Raw genomic sequence first — 23,000 nt, forward strand, 5'->3', positions numbered from 1 at the left:
GGCCTCAGTGCTTGGAGTAGGACAGCCCCCCAGACCAGTGCCAGCAAAGAATCCAGACCTGCGAGAAGCTGGGGGAGGTAGTGAGGACAAAGAATCCACTATGACCCTGAGAACTCCTTCTGCACAGTCTGTGTGAGCAGCGCCCCCTGGAGTGGTGCCAGGAGCACACAAGACAGCTCCTGGGGGCCAGCTTTCTGTGCTGTGTGCCCCCGGCCACACACTGTCCCCTCCCACTACCCAGCTGTCAGAAGCAGCCTGAGTCAGAGCACCAGCTCCAGATACTGAAGCAAACCAGAAGCTTCTAGAATATGAGCCAACTTTTTAAAAAAGATTTCTTTTAAATTTATTTGAAAGGCAGAGTTAGAGAGAGAGGAGAGAAAGAGAAAGAGAAAAAGATCTTCCCTCCATTGATTCACTCCCCAGATGGCCGCAATGGCCAGGGCTGGGGCCACACTGAAGTCAGGAGACCTGCCTGTGTCTCCCATGTGCACGCAGGGGCCCAAGGACTTGGGCCATCCTCTGCTGCTTTCCCAGGCGCATCAGCAGAGAGCTGGATCGGAAGTGGAGCAGCCAGGTCTTGAACTAGCACCCATATAGGATGCTGGCATCGCAGGTGTGGCTTTACCCGCCACAGCACCGGCCCCACAAGTTAACATTTCAAATGACCCCCTAGTGACAAAGGAGCCGGGAGTTCTTGCCAAGTGCACAGGCACCTGGTCACCCCTCCCCCGGGCGTCCTGACCTTGGCAGGCCGCGAGGTGCCTGCCTGAGAGCCTCACCGTGTAGGGCAGGGAGCCCAACTTCCGGCCACTTTCTCAGCAGCCCCAGCACCCAGGATGGGCTTAGCCATCTCCAGGGAGACTCAGTACAGGGGGCCCAAGGAGGCCCAGACAGCTGTCCCGTGTGTAGGGACCCGGGCAGCTCTGGCGGCAGGGAAGGCAGCACTGGCTCCCAGGCCTGGCCTCCCCAGGTACAGCATCCTGACGAGCATCGGCTCCCTAACCTGCAGTGCCTCTGTGGGACAGACAGGAGCTGGGGGAGAGATGGGTACGGGTGGATGCAGTCACGCCCATGGCTGTGGAGCTGATGGGTGAGCAACTTGGCTTCACCAGATAACGCCTGCCTTGGGTTCCAACGGTGAAGCTACAGGTGGACCTGAGGCTCAGCAGCCCACAGCGCCGGGCCCTGGTTTTCCCTCCCGCTTGGCCCCTGGGGCCCAGCTCAGCCTACCAAGGTGTAATGTGTCATGGCAGGATCAGACAGCAGGGGGAGCTCCAAGCCTGGACATCATCAGACCCAGCCCAGAAATCTACGCGTTTGTGTCTCCTGTAACTTCAGGAAAATGTGTACTATGAAAACTACAGATGGATTGCAGGTTTTTTTTTTTTTTTTTTTAATACTAAAATACACTTTAAAAAGATTATTTATTTGAAAGGCAGCTACAGAGAGGGCGATATCGGGAGACAGAGATCTTCCATCACTGGTTTACTCCCCAAATGGTTATAATGGCTGGCACTAGGCCATTGGGTCTCTCCACGTGGGTGCAGGGACCCAAGCACTTGGGCCATCTTATGTGTTTTCCCAGGAGCATTAGCAGGGAGCTGCATTGGAAGTAGAGTAGCTGGGACTCCAATTGGTGCCCATATGGGATGCTGGTTTTTCTGCTTTTCAATTTGAGAGGCAGAGAGAGAAGGAAAGATGGAGACAGAAAGAAGGAAACACAGAGAGAGAATGACAGAGGGATCTCCCACCCTCTGGCCCACTCCCAAAATTCCTCTAGTCACTGGGACTGGGCCAAGCTGAAGCTGGAAGCCAGGAACTCAATCCAGGTCCCCAACATGAGTGACAGGAATCCAGTTACTGAGCCATTAGTGCTAGCTTCTTCCTAGGGTCCCCAGTAGTAGGAAGCTGGAGCCAGGAGCACAGCTAGGCATCAACCCCAGGCACGCTGCTGTGGGATGCAGGCAACTCAACCTAACCAGTATCTCAACTGCCAGGCCCAAGGCCTGCCCCTAAACTTTCTCTTACTTCTAGATTCCATGAACTTTTTGAAGTCCCCTCGTATGAACCATGCTACTGTGAACATTCTTCTACATCCTTCCTAGAGAACCTGCCTGTGTGTTCTAAGATCTAAAATGTAGAACTATCTGGGGCCAGCATGGTGACATAGAGGATCAAGCCACCGCCTGTGATGCCAGCATCCCAAATGTGCGCTGGTTTGAGTCCCAGCTGTTCCACTTCTGATCCAGCTCCCTGCTAATGCTCCTGGGAAAGCAGCAGAGATGGCCCAAGTGCTTGGGTTCCTGCACCCACGTGGGAGACTCAGAAGCAGCTCCTGGCTCCTGGCTTTGGTCTGGCCCAGGCCTTGCCACTGCAGCTGCTGGGAAGTAAACCAGTGGATGGAAGATCCTTCTCCCCATTTCTTACTTTCTCTCTCTGGAACTGTGCCTTTCCAATAAATAAAGTACATCTTTAAAAAAAAAAAGTAGACCCGAGGCCATGAGCCCCTCTCTGGCTCAGTCTGCCCACCCACACAGTGGGTGTGCTGTGTCCAGCCGGCAGGCCCAGGTCACGTCCACAGGGCGCACCTGCTATGCAGCAGCTCCAGCTCCGTGCTCTTCTCCCTCTCCAGCTTGCTGCAGGCCTCGCGGTGTCGCCGGGCCTCCTCCTCCAGCGCCTGTGCGGCCGTGGTCTCCTGATCTTTCACCATCTCCTCCAGCTCGTGCACCCTGAGGAGGGGATGCAACCTCAGTCCAGGGAAAGCCGCTGTGGCCTGCGTCAGCTCACGCTGGGCCCCGAGTCAGTGATGTCCTACCGAGGGAGGTGGCAGTGTGTCTGCCAGGCTGGTGAGCCAGCAGGCACATGAGACACCAGGACCTCAGAAAAGACACACGTCAGTAACCTGTCAGAGGTGTGGGCCTGGCAGAAGGCCCAGGGCGGGGAGCGGGGTTGCACTGAGCAGGTGGGACACTCGGGGCAGCACAGGTGTATGGTGGGCCTGGCCACGCCTGGACACACAGCCTCACGCCTACCTCCTCTTCTCGCTGTATTCCTTTCCTGGCCAGCACCCTCTGACCAAGAACTCAGTTTACTGGGCACCTTGCCTCCAAAAACAGGCACGCCCTGGCTTAGTGGCCCCAGGCGTGCCAGGCCCGGGAGAGGGCCAGCCCCTCGCAGGTACTCCGGCCCCACCGCAGCTGGCCCGGCAGTACACCAGGCAGGGTAAGACCCTCCACGTCAGAAGGCTCAGGAGCCGGTCCCAGGTCAGGGTCATCTGCCAGCTTCCTGCTGCCTGGCGAGGACAACAGACCTCTCCGTGCCCCACCCCTCGCGGGCAGCAGCAGGAAGTGCTCCGTGACAGTGCTGCCTGGGCCCCGCCCACCGCGCCACTCCCGCTGGCCTCTCCCTCTTGTCCTTGGATGGCAGTGAGAGGCAGGGGGTCCCAACTCCCGCCTGAGGCCTGCCCTGGGGCTGCGGACCCGCTGCCTCAGCCCTGCCCCGCCCGGCGTCAGGCACGACCGACCTGTGTACCAGCTGCGTGTTCTCCTGCTTCAGCTTGCTCTTCAGGTCCCCGTTGGTCAGGCTGTCGTTCTCCAGCTCCGTCACCTTTTTCTCCAGGAAGCTCACCTGCAGCCCGGGGGCAGGAGTAGCAGACGACCTTTGAGGCCACAGGCCTGAGAACCTAGCAACCGCGAGGGTTAGCACCCCCAAACGTGCCGGACAGCAGTCATGTCTGGGGAGGGTGGGGATGGGGGTGGCGGGGATGGGGTCTCTCACTGCCCGCGACCCCTGGGAGCCCCTTGCCCACCCACGCGGGGTGCACCTTCTCTGTGATGTCGTTGTCACAGGAGTCGATGCTGTCCCGGAACAGGTCCTCGGTGCTGCCGTTGCTGCTGCTGAAGTTGCTGTGGTGCATGAGCTGCCTGCGGGGGGGGGGGGGGGGGGGGCACCTGGTTGCAGAGCCCCTCCTGCATCCAAGACCCCAGGGGGCCTCTAGGAACCCCCTATAAGGAGGCAGCCCTCCCTCCGTGCTGCCTGACCTCTGACCCCAACAGACCACCCAGCTCGAAGGGTGGAAGATGGCTGCTCCACTCTCCCCTGAGCCCCCGGCAGACACAGCTGTGCACCCCCCACGTTGGCATCCCAGCCAGCGGCTACCAGGCCACCAGGTAAGGCCACCTGTAAGGGCCTCTCTTCTTCCAGCTGGAGAGAGCCTGCCTCCACAGGCCCCAAGGGCTCCTGCCGTCTCTCTGGGGACTTGGGAAGGAGGGAGGGAGACCCACCATGGCGGGGGTGGGGCGCCCTCCTCAGGGACTCCCCTTCTGCACCCCCTGGCAGGCAGCAGCTCTGCCCACAGTCCTGCCACCTGCTCCAGAACACCTTGGCCCAGTCCTCAGGAGAAGCAGTGGGAACTTGGGTCCCCAGGAAGTCCGTGGCAAAGTGACCTGCTCCAGTGGGGACCCTGGCGCCAGGACCCTGCCTGCCAGCAGGAAACCCGGCAGCCAGCAGCTCCACGGGGCTGCCCAGTGCGCCCACCACTGCCAAGGGGGACAGGGCGGGGGCAGGGCGGCCCTTTGCAGAAGTAGACCCTCCGGCTGCACAGCCCTGGGACAGCCTGTGCCCCTCTGTTCTCTCAGCCACACACAAGGCACTGCAGGGTAGGGCTGCCGGCACAGAGCCCTGGCCCCTCCGGGGAGCAGGAGCAGGTGAAGGGGACAGCGCTCCACCCGTCCTCCCCACCAGGGCCCTTACCGTCCAAAGGCCGTGCTCGAGATCTTGCGGTTGGGGCTAGAGAGGGGGAGAGAGGAAGCAGTCACTGATCAGAGCGGCTAGCCTCTGCCTGGCTGCTGGACCCCAAGTGAGGGACAGGGCGTCGCCTCCCCTGAGGGCACCCTGCGCAGTGCCTGGTCCAGAGAACGCCCCACTTCTCCCTGCCGCGGAAGCCCCAGCCCGGCCCGGCCCTGAGCGGCCACCTCGCCTTTAGCGTCTCCCTGCAGGCCCTGCCTGTACCGGGGCCTCACCTGTTGGCCTTGAGGTTCTTCAGCCGGGCCTCCAGGTCGTTGAGCAGGTTGATTTTCTTGCAGCACTGAGAGCAGTACACGTCCAGCAGCTCGCTGTTGTAGGCGTGCCGCATCTTCCTGGGGGTCTGCCCCGCACTGGCTCGTGCAGGGAAAGAGGTCATCTGAGCCGCAGCCCAGCCCGCCTCCTCCCTGACCCTGCCCACTCCTGGGTACTGGGGCACCAGGATAGTACAGCCACAGGGCCTCCCTTCTCTGCTGCTCTGAGAAGCAGCAGCAAGTTGTGCCCATTTAGCAGACAAGGCAAACTGAGACCTAAGGTCGTAAGTACTGACTCAGGTGGGTGAGAAGGAATCACGGAAGGTCACTTGGAATGACCCTTTAACCCTGAGGCTCCGGGATGACACAGACCCCACCCCCACCCCTGGTGCAGCCTCCTAGCTCAGTTAATTCCATTTCTTCCCCAAAATGGAAGGGGTGGGGAGGAACTCCAGGCCCCCAGTCAAGGGTGTGAGGGCAGCGCTCTCAGGACCCATGCAGCTGAGGACAAGGTGGGGAGCGGGGAGGACGGCCACCTCCCCCACCTGGAAGACACGGAGGACCCCAGGTCTGAGTAGACGTTGGTCCTGGTCTCGTCGTCGGGGCAGGGGCTGCTGGGGGCACAGTCCACGTCGTCGCCCTCTCCATAGTCTTCAAACTGCTCCTCGTTGCTGACGAGCGAGGCGGTGGAGTGCGTGGACAGGTCGGGCGTCGTCACCGACGAGGCGTGCATCAGAGACCTGGGGGCAGGGGGCGCTGCAGGCACTGGGAGCTCAGGACGCCCCGGGGACCCTGCCCTGAGGGACGCGCCTCATCACAGGCCCCTGCAGCCCCGGAGCGGCAGCAAAGCCTGGCTCTGGCTATGGGGAATGATGGTGACTGGATTAACCTGGGGACTGCCACGTTGCAGAAATCAAATCGCTGCTGAGAGGTTTGTAAAAATCTTGGCCACTAACACGGGAAAGAGGACATAAGTAAAACGTAGGGGACAGGTGTGCACAGGAGATGGAGAAGCAGGAATCCCAAGAACACTAAAGGGTGTGGGTGTGGGGTCTCTCTTATCCCCCACTGTTCTTGTCTTATTAGCACGCACGCCTTTTATAATGGAAGCAAGCCTGAAAATCAGTGACAGGGAGCCGCTGGGCCAGGAGCACCTGCTCCCCAAGGCCGGGGCTGGTCCTCCCCATCCGACCTGGGAAACCTGAACCAGCGAGACCCACGTGGGATGGGGTGAGGCAGCAGCAAGGCTCGGGCTGTGCCGGGAGGAAGCCGAGTGGGGGACAGGGTGCCGGGGGTCACGCTGCCAGCACCCCGGCCGGATCTTATGCTCTTATTTGTCTGCCCTCCGGCTCCCTAGCGCTTCAGGGTAAATCAATCGTACGCCTCAACTCTTCCTCTTAACAACTTTACTAAAACCCTTGACACCCACTGCTGGCTTGCCTCCTGGTGATCAGCTCCTGAAAACAAGGGGAGTGGTGGCAGGGGAGTGGCCATGAGGTGAGCAGGGCTGCCGTCCACAACCCCACTGCCCTGGAGGCAACACGGGACTCTCCCGAGGGAGAGAACGCCAAGGGCCCCCAGGAGCACCACGGTTCCCAGAACCACAAGCCCTAGACTGAGAAAACGCATTTGGCAGAACCCACACGAAACCTTTCGTTGAGGTTGAAAATGAGGAAAAGTTGGCAGTGTCCCATGGCTCAGCCGATGCTGGGAGCCCCCTCTCGCCCCTCTCCAAAGCTCCGGGTCAGCTGCAGCTGTTACCTTCTCTGACCTGTGGGGCATCACCCCTAGCCATGACCCCAGGGCACAGCGTCCCAGAGTTGGCGAGGGCTGAACCCGGAAGGGATCCCTTCTGCCACACCAGAAGCAGACAGCATTTTTCCCTTGGGAAGTCGCTCGCGTCTCACCACGACTTGCAAGCAGCATTGCGGGGGCTCAGGATCAACGGGGTGCACGCGAGGGAGTTACAGTGATCAATACCAACCCCTCTTTCAGAAATAGCTGCTTACTTGTTTCGCATCACTTTTCCCAGGCATGTCCTAATACACAGGTATGTGTTTTTTTTTTTTTTTAAACAAAGCTAACATCATGCCTCATTGACGTCCTTGTAGCCTGCTGTTTAAAACCAACCAAGACAAAATATCCCAGATCAGCAATTAGCCAATTAAAACTTGACTTTGCACAGCTGCCTAAAATTCCCAATGTGAACCATCCCTGCTGCTGGCATTCGGGCTGCTTGGGATTTCTGGCCATTCAGACAGCTCAGGAAAGCGAGGCAGCAGAGCACACCGCGAGGGCGCCTCACGCCCACGTCCTGGCCACGCCCTCCGAGGAGCGCAGCCATTTCTGGGTCCAGAATTCACGATGTAGCAACTGAGCTTCCCGTGGGGTTAACTCACTTGTCATCTGGCAGAAACAGGCCCCCGAGCCCCCGGCCCCGCTCCTCCACGCCGGCACTCCCGACGGGGCCCTCCAGGCCCTGGGTGCTCTCCATGGGGCTGTCCATGTCCGACTCGTGAGGGCCCTCGGGAGGGGCCAGCGTCATCGCCTCCTCCTCGTCCTCGGGAAAGAAGCTGGGCTCCGTGGGGATGAGCTCGCCATCAGCAAAGGTGGGGCCTGGGACCTCGCTGCCCTGGGGAAGGTACAGGGGGACAGGATAAGCAAGGCAGCCCGACGGCGCTCAACACTCCCACCACACACAGACACATCCGGCGGCAGGGCCAGGACCACAGGGACCGTGGTGTGGGAGGCCCAGACCCCGAGACCCCGAGTCTGAGAACGCCAAGCAGGGGATCAGGCCCGGGGGCTGATTCATGAGGGTCCCTGGACCTCCCAAGACTGGTCACGTCACACGGGGGGCACCTGCTAGCCGGCGGAGCCTGCCCAGGAAGTGCAGAAGGCTTCTTGGTGATTCACACGAAGGCCGCATCCACACTGCGTGGCCTCCAAGAACGCTGGCCCTGCCCCAGTGGGGTTTATGGAGTGTGGAACAGGAAGTATGCACAGCGTGGACCCCAGGTGCTTCACAGACCCTCTCCCGGCCTCATTCCTCTCCTTTGTGAATCAGGGGTGGCAACAGAAACTCACAGGAGTGCCGTGTGGTCAGAACGAGCCAATTCACGCTGGCGGCCGGCACACAGTAGGACCTCAGTGAGTAACTCCCAGCCACAGGGTGAGATGCCAGCCTGGGAGGAAACTGCCCTGGCTTGGTCCAGCCACAGTCCTGCAGGCAGCAAGCCCACTGCTGGCCCTGGGCCAGGCTTGCCCACCGGGGCCAGGGCCCAGCACGCTGCCTGGCACAAGGTTGGCGTGCAGTGAACATCTGCTTGCACCTCTTGCTAAAATCATCTTGAAAACGAGCTCTGGCTTGGTTCAGAGTTACCCTCCACTGAGGGGAAGCTCTCTGCAAAATGTTTCTCTTTTTAAAAAGGTATTTATTTGAGGGGCCAGCACTGTGGCATAGTAGGCTAAGCCTCCACTGTGGCACCGGCATCCCATGTGGGCGCCGTTTGGAGTCCCGGCTGCTCCACTTCCGATCCAGCTTCTTGCTAATGGCCTGGGAAAGCAGCCAAAGATGGCCTAAGTGCTTGGGTCCCTGCACTCATGTGGGAGACCCAGAGGAAGCTCCTGGCTCCTAAATTTGGATCAGCCCAGTTCCAGCAACTGAGGAGTGAACCAGTAGATGGAGGACCATTCTGTCTCTCCCTCTCTCTGTAACTCTGCCTTTCAAATAAATAAAATCCTAAAGAAAAAAAAAAGTATTTATTTGAGAGAGACAGAGACAGCTCCCATCCTCCAACAGCTCCCCAAATGTCCCCAACAGCTGGGACTGGGCCAGGCCCTCCACCTAGGCCAGGGACCCAGGTACTTCAGCCATCACTGTCTCCCAGGGTCTATCCACATTGGCACCAAGTGTGAAGCTGCAGGCAGGAGCTGGAGCCAGAGGTTGAACCCAGGCACTGTGATGTGAGATGCAGGTGCTTCCACCCGCCTCACTCCCGGGGCCAGCCTACCCCAAGCTGCTGGGGCTGGCAGAGCACCCTGTGGCACGCACTCTCCCCTCGGCCAGGCTACAAGAAGGGGAGCGGGGACAAGGGCAGGGGAAAGCCCCCAGAGGTCTCAGATGAGAACAGGCTCTGGGACAGCCGAGGAAGTCGCTGGGCGCCAGGACCCATGCTGCTGTGGGCAGCCATGGGTGAGCAGCAGCCCGCCTAGGGGGCTGGTCCCTCCAGGAGACGCCCAGGCCATCAGTGAGCACAAGTTGGACCAAGAAAGTGAGTTCCGAACAGCCAGGCCCGTGACCAAGAGGCTCTGGGATGAAAATTGGCTGATTGTCACTAATCCAAGCCCACTGGCTCCCAGCCCGTCAGATAGTGCACCCCAAGCAAGCTCTTCATCCACACGCCTCAAGCTGCACCCCACACGGACAGGAGGAACGCGACAGGACCCAGGAAGCACCAAGCTCTGGCTTCTCGATACCATCGCTACCCCCATTCTGCTAATGCAGCCGTGGGGTTCTGGGGGAGCCTCCAGCCACAGGCAGGGGACCCCCTGCATCCAGCTGCCGCACATTGGCTCCACTGTGGCTGATGCCCCCACACTGCGTAGATGATGACAAGGACAGCACACAGGGACAAAAGACAAATCATGATGCCCACATGCACCACTGCCCAAGCCCACCGCAGGCTCTGGGTCCATGGGGGGAAGGAAGGAGGGAGCCAACCTTGTGGAGGGGCAGTGGTGCGGTCCTCACCCTCATCTGCCAGGAAGAACCATGCCCGCTCCACCTCCCTGGCCAGCTCACTGACAGCCTGGCCATGGGGCAAGTGCGCTTCTCCCTCTCACCTGGTTTCCAGTCCCTGTTCTGTAGGTGGAGGGCCTCACCTGGGGCCGTGGACGAGCTGGTGTCAGGATAGGGACTGGACCTGGCTGTGGCCAATGCCCACCCTCTCCCTGCAGCGGGTCCTTGGAGGTTGTAGTGACCTAGAAGGCCCACTGAGTGCCTGGTGAATGACCGGCATCCGGGCTCCTCCCGTGACTGGCCTGCGCTCCAGCCAGCCCGCCTTTGGTTCCCTGGACATCGAGACACAGAGTTCAGGTCAGGCAACTGAGGCAGGCAGGTGGGGGCCACCAGTGTCCTCACCTGACGGCCACGGCAGTGCACAAGGCCCCTGACCTTGTGCAGGGCGGGGGGAGGGGCCCTGAGCGGCGGGTGTCAGCTGGCGGCAGCAGAAGCGGACCTCCCCCTCCGTGGCAGACTGTCAGCCCCTGACTGAGCGGAGTCCACATCGGCCTGCCCGACGTCTCTGCCCAGACGTCCCGTCTAACTTGATCCCTCCAACCTCACAGCAGCCCTGCGAGAGCACCAGGGGGTGTACAAGGTGGGATGCAGGATTCGTGTCTCCTCTGATGCCGGGGGGAGGGTGGCTGCCCTGGAACTCCCAGGTTGGAGGGCCCGGCGGACACCGACAGCCAGGCCCAGACACGCCAAGTCCAAGGCCCCACATCCACTCCCTCGCCAGCCCTCACCCCGTCCCCTTCCTCTCCAACCATTTGTCCTAAAATCATTCGTTCCTGGTTGAGATGCAGCTTTGTGCTAACGTGCACCCTGAGAGGCAGCAGGTGACGATGGCTCAAGGACTTGCATCCCTGCCACTCACACAGATCCAGACTCCAGATGATGGAGCCGCTGCCTCGGGGCTTTGGCCCGGCCCCGCCCTGGCTGTTGCAGGAGGTAGGGGAGTGAACCAGCAGATCTCTCCTCTCTGCCACTCCCTACACTAACACCGAGATACATACTTATTCAAAGCCACTCCCAGTATCCCTTCCCCAGCCCCTGCCCTGCCCAGTCCAAACAGTGCAAAGCAGCTCTAAGCTAGGTAACCGTGCACCTTGGGGAGTCCAGGACACAGTGGTCTGGGCCTGTCCTAGACCCACTTGGTTTGGTATTTGTCCAGAAAAAAACAGCTCTCACCACGCTTGCTCCTCCCAGCGGGCCCTCTGGGGAGGGGCCTTGGAGGAGCCAACAGCCCCTCCTCCCACTATGTCCAGGGGAGCTGCTGGGCTGGGCTGGGGTGGGGTGGGCAGCCTGATCTGATCCCATACACCTGGGGGGTGGGGGGGGAGACAGGGCAGGGACAGTGGCTGGAAGGTGCCAGAAAGCAGGTCGTTGACCCCTCCCTCTATTCTCACTGGCTGGGAGAGCACAGTCATGTTAGAAACTGAGGGGGCCAGCACTGTAGCATAGTGCCTGCAGTGCCGACATCCTTATGGGCACCGGTTCAAGTCCCACTGTTCCACTTCTGATCCAGCTCTCTGCTGTGGCCTGGGAAAGCAGTACAAGATGGCTCAAGTCCTTGGGCCCCTGCACTCACGTGGGAGACCCAGAGGAAGCTCCTGGCTTCAGAATGGCCCAGCTCTGGGCAATTGTGGCCATTTGGGGAGTGAACCAGCAGATGGAAGATCTCTCTCTTTCTGCCCCTGCCTCTCTGTAACTCTGCCTTTCAAATAAATAAATCTTAAGAGAGAGAGAGAGAGAGAGAGAGAGAGAAGCCATCTGAGCTAGGGGTTTTGTGTTTTTAGATAAAGCTGCAGAAGGGGAGGGAGAACTTGTGCATGATAAAAATACTGTCCCTCACAGAGCTTCCAGGCAGCCAGGGGACGCCGGCTTCCCGAGGCAGTGAGCAGCCCTGCAGCTGGGCCACATGTGGGTCAGGGCCTGCACACACAGGCAATCTCAGGGGACCAAGGAGGCCCCAAGGCCTGGGGGCGGTCAGGCAAAGTTGTGGCTGCTTCTGCAGGACGCCAGCTTTTCCCCAGGCACACACCAGGCTGCGGGAAGACACCAGCACTAGGAATCCAGGCTGTCGCAGCTCCTGGGGTGGGGAGGGCAACCTCACCCCACTTCTAGAGTGTCATGCTTGCTGGGAGGTCCACAGGGCTCCCTGCCTCCTTGAGGGGCAAGAGGATGCAAGGTCGTCTAGGGATGGGGGACGCAGGCAGGGACAGGTAGGCTCTGGGGAGACAGCAAACATCCCCCTTCTCCCTCATTTCACACACCTGCCAGGACCCGGCCAATCGAGCCCGCTTCTGTGCGCTGGAGGACAGCTAGACCCCTCCAGCCCCAACTCCCTCCCAGCTAAAGGATGGACCCCATACCCCATGTCCCTGCAGCCACACCAGGTGACCAAGCACTGGACACCCGCTCTGGGGTCCCCTCTCCGTCTCCGACTGGACGGCTCTGCCATTCCATTGTCCTGCTTTCTTTTGTTCTCTCACTCGCCTGATACTCACTTCACATCTCAGATTCTTTTCTTATTTCTATATTGGAAGATGTTAAGAACCAGGTGCACTGGTGCCACACTTCAATGGCTTCATTTGGTCTCTTCCCTCCCACCCCACTGGGAGCTGCCCGGAAACCCTGCAGGCAGGCACGGAGCATTCTGTGGGCAGCTGCTGCACAGGGAACATGGAGGCCATTGACTGCGTCTCTACATCCCGACAGAGGTAGCCACGGGGATTCCTGTGTCAGAGCCCAGTGGTGAGCATCGCAGGAGCACCTGGGAGGCACACACAAGCACTTGTGGCAGGTGAGCTGGGAGGAGCCCGCCCGTGGGAGTCTGGGGCCAGTCCTGCAGTGGCCCCTATTTGAAGCACTGTTTGGTTTCTGAGCCTCACCTAGAAACAGGGATACAAGCACCCACCTGGCTGGATGGCCGTGGAGAATCTGGGATAGTGTCCTGCATGTCCTACACCTGGAGGGTGCTGAAGGCTTGGCAGAGGGACCGACAGCCCCAGGGACAAGCCCTGCTCCCCAACTACCAAGCTCTGTAGCCTCGGACCTCCCAGGGCCTCCGTTTCCCCGTCTATAAAGCAGAGTTAACTATGATTAGAACTGAAGGAGTTAGCACACGCTCTAAGCACTTTAGCAATCAACGCACGCGGCAAGGGCTCAACACATCTGAGCTATTAATGTCGTCGTTGTGTTGAAGACACCCAGGGGGGCCTCCTGGCTTCTCCCCAGCCCCCGGGGTGACACGCAGGGCTGGAGGTGCATTGGGCTCCACCTCAGGAAGCCAGAAATGTGCAAGTTCCCCAGCTGCCCCTCGCATGCCAGGTGCCTCTCCTGCCCACAGCCGCGGAAGGTCTTGTTCATTAATTACACCCTTTAATGAGTGCTGGGATGGGAGTCCAGCAGGCTCTGCGCTCCGGCTCCTCCACCCCCAGTCCTGGCAGCAGCTCTGCTCCCCAGGCAGTGACTCGGAGCCAGGGAACAGCTCTGTGGGCCAAGGCTGGGTAAAAATAGCCTGGGTGGGCACGTCCCAGCTTCCCTCGCAGCACGGCACACGTGGATCACCACTGCAGGGCACGGGTGGGGGAGTGAACACGAACCGAGCCTTGTGTGGGGAAGAAGCTCATCTGCGGCCTGGCGGGACTGGTGGCCAAGTCCTCCACTGCAGGGGAGCAGGGACAGGTCCGTGGGAAGGGGGGAGGGGTCGCTTGGGCTGGGATCCCCTGCAGCCCACCGAGGCCTGGCTGCCCTCGCCACACCAGGCTGGTGGAGGCAGAGGCCAGAAGCCGTGCAGACTGTAACTGCTAACACAGGGGCTGCCACTCGGCCCTGCAGTCAGGCGGACCATCCACCGCCCGTCAGCGACGAGGGTGCCAGTCAAGGCACCAGGGTGGGACAAAGGAGGCGGCTCCTCCCCACAGGAGGCGGCTGCCTCAGCTTTGCCCTTGGAGGGTAAATAACCTCAGCTTGGGTTTGCGAGAGCACCAGTCACCAAGCCAGGAGGGTCTGTCCCACATCTCAGCCAGTGCCAGGGGCGGCCTCAAACCTGGACATGTGACACTGAGCTCTGGCTGCAGAGGCCTAGGACAGGCAGGCAGGACAGATGGCCACGCCTTCTCTTCTCACTGCAAAGGAAGTGTGGGCACAGGTGCAGTGGGTAAGATGCCACTTGAGATGCCCACATCCCCACATGCCGTACTGGAGCACCTGGGTTCAACTCCCAGCAAGGTCTCCAATTCCAGCTTCCTGCCAATGTGCACCCTGGGAGGCAGCAGGTCACAGCTCAAGCACCTGTGTCCCCAGTTACCCCAGGGCCAGAGCAGAGGTCCAGAGTGCTTGGGAGAGAGGGGCCAGGGGCCCGTCCCTCTAGCTGGCCTCCCTCCTGGGGAGGGCAGCCAAGCCAGCTTCCAGGTTCCCCCCTCCCAGTCAGGCGCCCTGAGGTCTGCCTCCCGAACCACCCCCCAGTGAAGGTATCACCATGGCTCAAGAACACCCCAACAGGAACCCCTGCACGCCTGCTTCCATGGCTGCTCTTGAGCTGCCTCTCTCTCCAACCCCACCCCCAACACGGAGAAGGCTGTGTCAGGGGGTGGGCGGGACGGACTGTATCTTCCAGATAAACTTTACACAAGGGATGTCAAGAGAGCCCCAGGGAGCTAAACTAAAACCACAGATGGGCAAGCTTCCCAACGCACAGCTGAGGGCGGGGGCTGGGAGTGTCAAGGGATTGAAGGAGCAGGTCCTGGTGGAGGCTGAGCTGGGTGGTCTCCTGGGTACATCAAGAGGGAGGGGCTCAGGCAGACCTGGGCAGCACCCACCCATGCAGTGGCCAGAGATGTACTGCACAGCTCCCGGGACCTCTGGCCCAGCCCGAGGAACTGGGGCTGCAGACCACTTAACGACTATCACAACTTGCAATGCGAGCCCACAGCTAAGTTCACGGCCCCCTGGGAGGGGGCAGGGCGGCCCCAGCTGGAAGCCAGGGCTCATTTCTCACTGCACAGGAAGCAACCGGCACTTTGGTCCTGCATGTCCACCTAGGGACAATGTGTGGCCGTGAACAGACCCAAGTTCTGGGGGTGTGGAGAGGCCCAGGGGAAGGCTCTGACCCTCTATCCCTACGGTGCCACTTCTGCCCCAATAACACAGGAGAATGTCAGAAGTTAGCATATAAAGGAAAAAAAATGTATTGCTTGGGGCCAGTGTTGTGGCATAGCAGGTAAAGCCTGTGGATGCTGGCATCCCGTGTGGGCACCAGTTCGAGTCCCGGCTGCTCCACTTCCAATCCAGCTCCCTGCTAATGCACCTGGGAAAGCAGTAGAGGATGGCTCAAGTCCTTAGGCCCCTGCACCTATGTGGGAGACCCAGATGAAGCTCCTGGCTGCTGTCTTTAGCCTAGCCCAGCCCTAGACAATGTGGCCTATTGGGGAGTGAACCATGGATGGAAGATCTCTCTGTCTCTCCCTCTCTAACTCTGCCTTTCAAATAAATAAAATAAATCTTAAAAAAAAGTATTGCTAAAAATATAATTTTAAAAATGTGGGACTCCGGCGCCGTGGCTCACTAGGCTAATCCTCTGCCTTGTGGCGCCGGCACACCGGGTTCTAGTCCCGGTCGGGGCACCGGATTCTGTCCCGGTTGCCCCTCTTCCAGGCCAGCTCTCTGCTGTGGCCAGGGAGTGCGGTGGAGGATGGCCCAAGTCCTTGGGCCCTGCACCCCATGGGAGACCAGGAGAAGCACCTGGCTCCTGCCATTGGATCAGCGCAGTGTGCCGGCCGCAGCACGCTACTGCGGCGGCCATTGGAGGGTGAACCAACGGCAAAAAGGAAGACCTTTCTCTCTGTCTCTCTCTCACTGTCCACTCTGCCTGTCAAAAAAATAAATAAATAAATAAATAAAAATGTGGGACTCATCCAAAAAGAGGAAAAGAGGCTCAACAATCAGATGGGTCGAATAAATTAACAAGGGACAATGCAGTCATATCAACTATGCATTAAGTGAAGATGCAAGAAACAATTCTATTCAAAGGCAAATATTAGGCTGCATTTAGAAAAGTAACTATGTGCCATTTCCAATAGGCACAATTTAAACATAAGAACGTGGGTAGGTTGAAAGCGAAAGAATTAAACCAGAAAGAGTTGGTAGGGCTGCATTTACATTGGATGAAGCAGACTTTAAGGCAAGGGATAGAGGGACATTTAAAAATGATAAGGGCTCAATTTAACAAGATGAAACACTCCTACACATGTACGCACCTAACAACAGTCTCAAAATACATAAAGGAAAACTTCATAGAATGCAGAGTTGGAGCAGTTAGCTTGTCTCACTCAGGAACTGATGGAACAAGCAAACGGGAGACTTAAAGGAACTACAGAAGACAGGAGGGACATGGACTTGTCCTGACACACACAACACTACATCCGGCAACTGCACATGGAAACCGCGGGCTCCCGGGGTGACGGCAGCTGGATGCCTGCACACACCATAAACCCCGCCTGCCTCTGCCCCGGAGGAAATGGGCTACTGGCCCTTCAGTGCAGAGATCACACTCGGCCTCACTAACTGATGGAACCAGCCACTGGCCTCCGGATGACACAGTTTGAGGTACACGGCAACACCTATCTTGCAGTCCTAACAAAAATGTAATGCAATGTTATCCAAGCTTCAGGGGAATACAGGAACAAGTTCCATAGCATCACGGGGCAAAAAAAAAAAAAAAAAAAAAAAAAAAAAAAAAAAAAAAAATCAGGCAAAGAAAAGTATGTGTGATGTTCTACCCGAAGATGATGTAAATACACCTGACTTTTTCTATTTAAAAAAGGATGTTGAAGCAGGCATTCGAACCGAGTTAAGCTACCCAATAGGCCGCTCGTGTCCTGTATCAGAGTGCCTGGATTCAGTTTCTGGCTCTGCTCCTGACTCCAGTTCCTCGCTAATGTGGCCCCTGGGAGGCACGGGTGATGGGTCAAGGGGTTGGGTTCTGGCCACCAACATGGGGAGCCTGGATTAGGTTGCAGTCATCTGAGAAATGAACCAGCAAATGGGAATACTTCTCTCTCAGTAAGCAAATCAAAATTAGGGGTGGGCATGTGGCAGTGGTGAAGATGTCACTTGAGATACCCATATCCCACACTGGATTGCCTGGGTTCAAGTCCCGGCTCCATTGCTGACTCCAGCTTCCTACAAATGGGAGGCAGCAGGTGATGACTCAAGTCCCAGTCACCCATGGGGAGACCAGGATGGAGTTCAAGGATCCTGGCTTCAGCCTGATCTTGCTCTGGCTGTTTGTAGGCATCTGGGGAGTGAACCACTGGATGAAAGATCTCTGTCTCTGTCTCTTTCTGCCCTTCAAATAAAAATTAGTTCTAAAATAAATTTTAGGGGTTGGTGCTGTGGTGTAGTAGGTTAAGCATCCGCCTGCCGTGCTGGTTTGAGTCCCAGCTGTTCCACTCCCAATCCAGCTCCCTGCTGATGGCCTGGGAAGGCAGTAGAAGACAGCCCAAGTGCTTGGGCCCCTGCACCCACGTGGGAGACCCGGAAGAAGCTCCTGGCTCCTGGCTTCGTATTGGCTCAGCTCTGGCCGCTGTAGCCATTTGGGGAGTGAACCAGTGGATGGAAGACTTCTTCCTCTGTCTCTCCCTCTCTCTATGTGTAACTCTATCTCTCAAGTAAATAAATAAATCCTTAAATTTTTTTTTTAATTTTAAAATGGCATAGAGTTAAGAAAGAGACAATCTTTAGTTTTGATTCTATTTTGTCTGATTTCCTTCCAAATGACTCAGAAAAAAAAATCTCCTAGACAGACCATGCAAATGTGGCTGTGGGGTGAGAGAGCATGGGGACATGCTCCTAACCACACCAGCATCCCCTCTGTCAGCACCAGGCTGCCAGGGCCTGGCTTGGGTTCGTGGTAAAACACTGTGGGGTCTTTGTAGCTGGTACGACTGATGGAGCCATGGCTACTGGAGAAGCCTAGGGTGGGCATGGGAGCTGGGGGCTGGGGAGGGGGCCCTGTGAGCCCCCACAGAGCTGTGCTTCTTGCAAAGCCTTGGGGAGCTCCCTAGAGAATGACAGCCAGGTCCTACCCTCACCAACTGTCCAGGGCAGACAGCGCTCTCCACAGCCATAAGCCATCTGCACAGGTTTCACTTTCTCCGTTAGAAGTAAACACTGTATGACGACATGAGTAGAAGCCTGCGCTAAACTTGCTGAAAAAGGAAATTAAAAAAGAAGCACAAAACCCTGAGAAGTGCGGCTTCATTTAAGAGAAAAGCCAGGCTTAAAGAAGCAGGGTCCCAGAGAGCCCAGGGGACCACGGGATGAGAACTCAGCTCCAGGCGGCCCAGGTGCCGAACCATGAGGTCACAAGCAATGGCGGCCAAGGCTGTGAGAAGCTTCTGGTTTCTACAAAAGGACTCGTGCGCCAAGCCCTGCTAGAAAACCTCCAGGTAAACCACTGGCCGCGAGCCCCACCCAGGGGCCCTCACCAGCAGCGGGCTCTGGTCTCAGCGTGGAGCTGCCTTCCTCCCACCCAGGCTCTGCTCACCCTAGTCTTCTGCCCCTTGGAAGAAGCCTCCTGAGATCCTTTTCTGTTACGGGCTGAGCTATGTCCCTCCCAAATTTCCATGTTGAAGTCAAAACCCCCAGCACCTCAGAGCTGCCTGTTTTTAGAGATAGGATCAATTACGTTAAGATGAGGTCATCAGGGTGGGCTGCCACCCAAGGCGACCGGTGCCCTCGTCAGAGGAGGAGTCGGGACCCAGGCTCACCTGGGGGGAGGACCAAGTGAAGACACAGGGAGAGCGCGCATCAGGAAGGCCGGGACCCGGAGAGGCCTCAGGAGCCGCCAGCTCTGCCCGCCCCTGGACATCAGGCTGCAGCTTCCGGCGCTCTGCCGAGAAGCCTCTCGGTCGTGTAAGGCCCCCACGGCGTGGCGCTTTGCCATGGCAGCCCCAGCAAGCCAGTGTCGCTTCCCTGTCCCCCTTAGGAAGCCTACGCGGACACCCCCACCAGAGCCTGGGCTGCCATTTCAGCCCAGCTTGCTGACATAAAAGCGAACTCCTCCACGGTCAGTCAGCTCAGCTTCTAAGAGAACCTCCCCATGTATCTGCTTATTTATCATTGGTAGTTCCTCAAAGGAACCACGAAACTCTCTCCCACCCAGCCGCTGCACAGCCTGCGGTGCGGGGGAACCCAAAGCCCGCTGCCTCTCTGAGGGCCAGGAAGACGTTCCGTGAACACTTTTTGTATAAGGCTCTAACAAGGTTAGCTCCATTTTCCTGCCTTCTCTCAACAGTACCGCTACTGTATTTTAATTTTAGAGCAACACATGTGCAGCTCAGCCGCGACAGAATTGCAAGGACAATTCCTGCTGCCCAGAGCTGTACTTAGAGTAGTTGTAAGGCAGATGTAAAAGCTAGTCTACCTAAATAGCCACTGGCTTGCAAGAGAAGGGATGGGCGGCCAGCCTTGGAGCCGCAGGCCCTGCACGCAGACCCTCCAATCCTGGGGCAGGCCGCCCCTGTGGCCAGGAGGGCCCAGTAATTGAACAAGATATTACCAGGTCCTCCGTGCCAGACGGTATTTCTGGCTACTTGAAACCCAGAGCAGATTTCTGTTCTCTGTTGTGGTCAGAGTGGGAAGGAGGAGCCCCCCGTTCCACTGTGACCCAGCCCCTTCGGACAGAATCTGAGTGCCCGCCCTCACTCCACGGCTGTCCCAGTCCATGACAGTGACGGAAGGCGCTAAGTGACTCAGCTCCAAAGAAACCCACAGGGGTGGTGTGCCCAGGGTGAACCCACCTTCCGACCAGGCCAGGGGTGGGCTGTGACCATCTCTTCGAAGCCCCACGACCCAGATCACAGTGCCCCAGCAAACTCATTTCCTGAACCAACAAGACTCAAAGAAGCCATGTGGTCTGCCCCGACCCCCCTAAAGAGAGCCGATGGCCTTGCTTTTAAATTGGGAGCGCGGACTTTGGAGGCACACTGTTGGGGACTGTGAAAACAGGACTGAAATTGCTTCCACATCTGGAACCAAATCCAGCAGCCAGCCCCAAGAATTCCTGGCATGCCAGCCAGCTCTGCTGGTCCAGGGCGGCGCTTCCTGTGGGCTCCCAGTCCCCCATCCACCTTCCTGAACCCTCACATAGCACTCGTCCGCAGCAAGTGCTGGGGGAGCCGCCCTCCGAGAGAGGAAAGGGAGTGACCACGCCGGTGGCCCTGCCGTGGCCAGGGTCTCCTCGGGGCCTGCTTACAGAGGGGTCTCGTTTTCTTCCCCCAAATCCCCATGCGCAAATACTGTCTCCTCCTTAGAGGTGAGCAAGTGGTGGCTTCCTGCAGCTACTTTGAGATTTTTCTTTCCTTTGTAGTCACAAAAAGTGGAAGCCACACGACCTTGAATCAGGAGCCCCTACCTTCAATGACCCCATCCAAATTCCCAGTACCAGCCGCGGGTGCCGGTGCCCAGGCAGCCGGTGCCCGGGAGGAAGCTTGGGCCAGGTGTCAGGCGAGGACCCACAGGCTGTGAGTGGACGGGGGTGCACATCAAGGGCTCTCCCCGGCTCCTGGAGCAGGCAACTATTTTGGGCTACAAATTATAGCTTTTAAATGTGACTGTTTGAAGCCAGGGCTTAATTATTCACACAGCCAAGGGCTTACAGTGCTTGCTTTGGGGGCTCCAGATTTTATCGTCGTGATAAAGAGGAGCTTAAGGACTCAAGGTGAAGGCGTGGGGGTGGGGAGGCAGAGGCTCAGGCCAGCTCCTTGCCCACCCAGGGTCCTACCAGGTGGGCTGGGCAGCATCCCCTCGGGGTGTCCCCACAGGGGGCCCCTGGAGCTTCCCAGGGAGGGGCTGCAGTTTCCAGGTGCACACCTGGCTGGAGTGAGCATGATTTGCACCCGGGCCAGGCCCACCCCGTCCCCCTTGGTTGCAGACGCCCTCAGGGCCCAGAAGGCTACCCCCCCTACAACCCAGGACCAAGGCTCCATCTGAACTGTCCCCTGGAGTGGACAGTCAGCACCAGGCTGGGTCACTGACCCTCCTCTTCCCACAGTCTCATGCCAGAGCCTCTGTGTTGATGACCCCACCACCTCCTAAGCCCCCACAGCCTCCGGGCAGGCTCGGCGCAAGCGTCCCTTTCCGCCCAGTGCCTTCAGTGGGCCCAGCCACCCAGGCTGCATAACCAGGAGCTGCCATCTTGCGGTGGGGTCATGAGGGCAAAGCTGGCCAGAGCAGGCCAGGGGCCTTCCCAGCTCTCCCACGGGGGATAGGCGAGAGGGCACTGGGTCTGACCACAAGCCATGGCTGCAGGCTCAGAAGGTAGAAGTCCCAGGGAACGCCATCAGGAAGGCCCTCAGAGAGCCTTGAGCACCCCGCTTGCCTGCAGGCCAGCTCCTGGCGCTCAGACCCTCGGGAAGCCCTTTCCCCCAGGCCTGGGTCTCAGGACGTGCTGCCCCTCCCCCACAGCCCAGGCTCTTGTGCATCCTTGCCCTCCCCCCAACCGTTCGTCCACAGCGCACACTGCTCCTTATTAAAGGGAGGGCCGCGTAGAGAAAATTGGGGAAGCCCAGCTTTCATCAGACACTCGAGGGAGGGGGCAGGGACAAGGTGTGACGCCGCCACCTGCTGAAGTCTCCCTCCAGCCAGCGGCTCAGGCCGAGGCCCTACTTGGTGTGGCCTAGGAACAGCTGGACATCCCCATGGGGCTGTCTCCCAGGGCGCAGTCCTGCTCCTGCCTCCGTGGGCAGCCCTCGCCCAAATCTCTGCACTGTTGAAGCCAGACGCAAGGCAACCGCGTCACCCTTGCTCCGTCGGTGCCCATGGGTCACCCTCGCCACCATTCTCCTCTCTGCTCTCTGTCCTGACCCTCTGCCCTGCAGCCCAGCCACCCTGAGTGACGGCGCCCGGCACCTCCTGCTCACACTGCTGCTCCCTGCCCAGAGCTCCTCCACCTGTCTCAGGGCATCCACCTGGAGCATCAGCACTGACAGCCACGCCCTGAGATCCACGGGCCCTCGGCCGCAACCACTGAGGAGGATTGAGAAAAAGCACACGGATCCAGCTCCTATCACGCACCAGATGCTCCGGTGCAGCCGCCAGTGTTTCAGTGAGAAAACTCAGATCACAAAGGTCCATCAGCAAGGGCCACAGAGCTGGCAGGGCTGGGGCTGGACCAGGTGTGACTTTAATGCCCCAGGCAGAGTGCAGAGAACACCAAACGCTCCCTCTCGGTGATGCAACGTCCAGCGCTTCCTGGAGAGCCAGCGCTGCACGGGGGCAGCCTCGGGCTGGCTGAGCCCTGCAGGTCCGCGCAGAGCAGTCAGCAATGCTGGTGGCACCGGAACTCCTAGGGAGCTGAAGGGTGCGGGGACCCTGCACACTGGGCTTCTGAGTTCTGGGCCAGACGAGCCCTGGGATGTAACCCTCCTCCTCTTTCCCACCACAACAGGGAGCTTCAAAGAGGCTACATGTGGGAAGATTTTACAGAAAGGGAAAGGAGAGAGACTGGGAAGAAAACTGGTAAAGGGAAACACATGTGAAAACGAAAACAGGCAAAATCGGAGGAAGAGAGAAGGAAGAGCGATGTCCGAGGATTAAAACCGGAGTCTAGAGGCTCTGGCGACACCCGTTCCCCTCGGGAAGGCCAACGACCTCTGCCTGCCCTCATCTGCCCTAAGCCAGGTGGAGCAAGCCCAAGTGACCTTGGACAACACCCAGCGAGACAGAAACAGGGAAAGGTGCGCTGCACACCCGCCACAGCCACAGGCAATGGGGAAACAACCCGAGGTCCACAGGGGCCGCTCTGCTTTCCCGAGGCCACACTGCTGGTGAGCCATAAAGTGGGACTCTGGGCCCCGTGTGCCCAGTGTCCACGCCTGTCCCCTTGAACCACACCACAGTGTCCCCTCCTAGAACGCTGCCACCACTACAAGGTGGCCCGATCGCCTTCCATGAAGCAACTGGGCTAGTTCTGAAATACTCAAGAGGTTACCTTCTACCTGTGTTTCTTTCAATCCAAGACGCCTCTGATTTGAAGATGCACCATTGTTTCAAGGACACCAAGAAAGAGAAGGCGCAGTCATAGCAAGCATATAACACGTCCCAATGTGATGTGAAGGAGAAAGAGAGGGGCCCAAGGCTGTACGGCATGG

At 58.6% G+C, this 23,000-nt stretch overlaps 1 protein-coding gene across 1 annotated transcript in view; it reads right to left on the reverse strand.

Moving 5' to 3' along the window:
• The window catches only part of RAB11FIP4 (RAB11 family interacting protein 4), a 39,016-nt gene that overhangs the window by 10,254 nt on the left and 5,762 nt on the right, over positions 1-23,000 (reverse strand). Inside the window, exons 2-8 of the mRNA XM_062216575.1 lie at positions 7,457-7,689; positions 5,603-5,797; positions 5,022-5,156; positions 4,753-4,788; positions 3,824-3,923; positions 3,524-3,627; positions 2,589-2,729 (exon numbers count right to left, since the gene is read on the reverse strand). Coding sequence (XP_062072559.1) covers positions 2,589-2,729; positions 3,524-3,627; positions 3,824-3,923; positions 4,753-4,788; positions 5,022-5,156; positions 5,603-5,797; positions 7,457-7,689 — 944 coding nt within the window. The remainder of the gene's footprint in view (positions 1-2,588; positions 2,730-3,523; positions 3,628-3,823; positions 3,924-4,752; positions 4,789-5,021; positions 5,157-5,602; positions 5,798-7,456; positions 7,690-23,000) is intronic.

The sequence above is a fragment of the Lepus europaeus genome, chromosome 18 (assembly GCF_033115175.1).
Source record: "Lepus europaeus isolate LE1 chromosome 18, mLepTim1.pri, whole genome shotgun sequence".
Classification (NCBI taxonomy): Eukaryota; Metazoa; Chordata; class Mammalia; order Lagomorpha; family Leporidae; genus Lepus; species Lepus europaeus.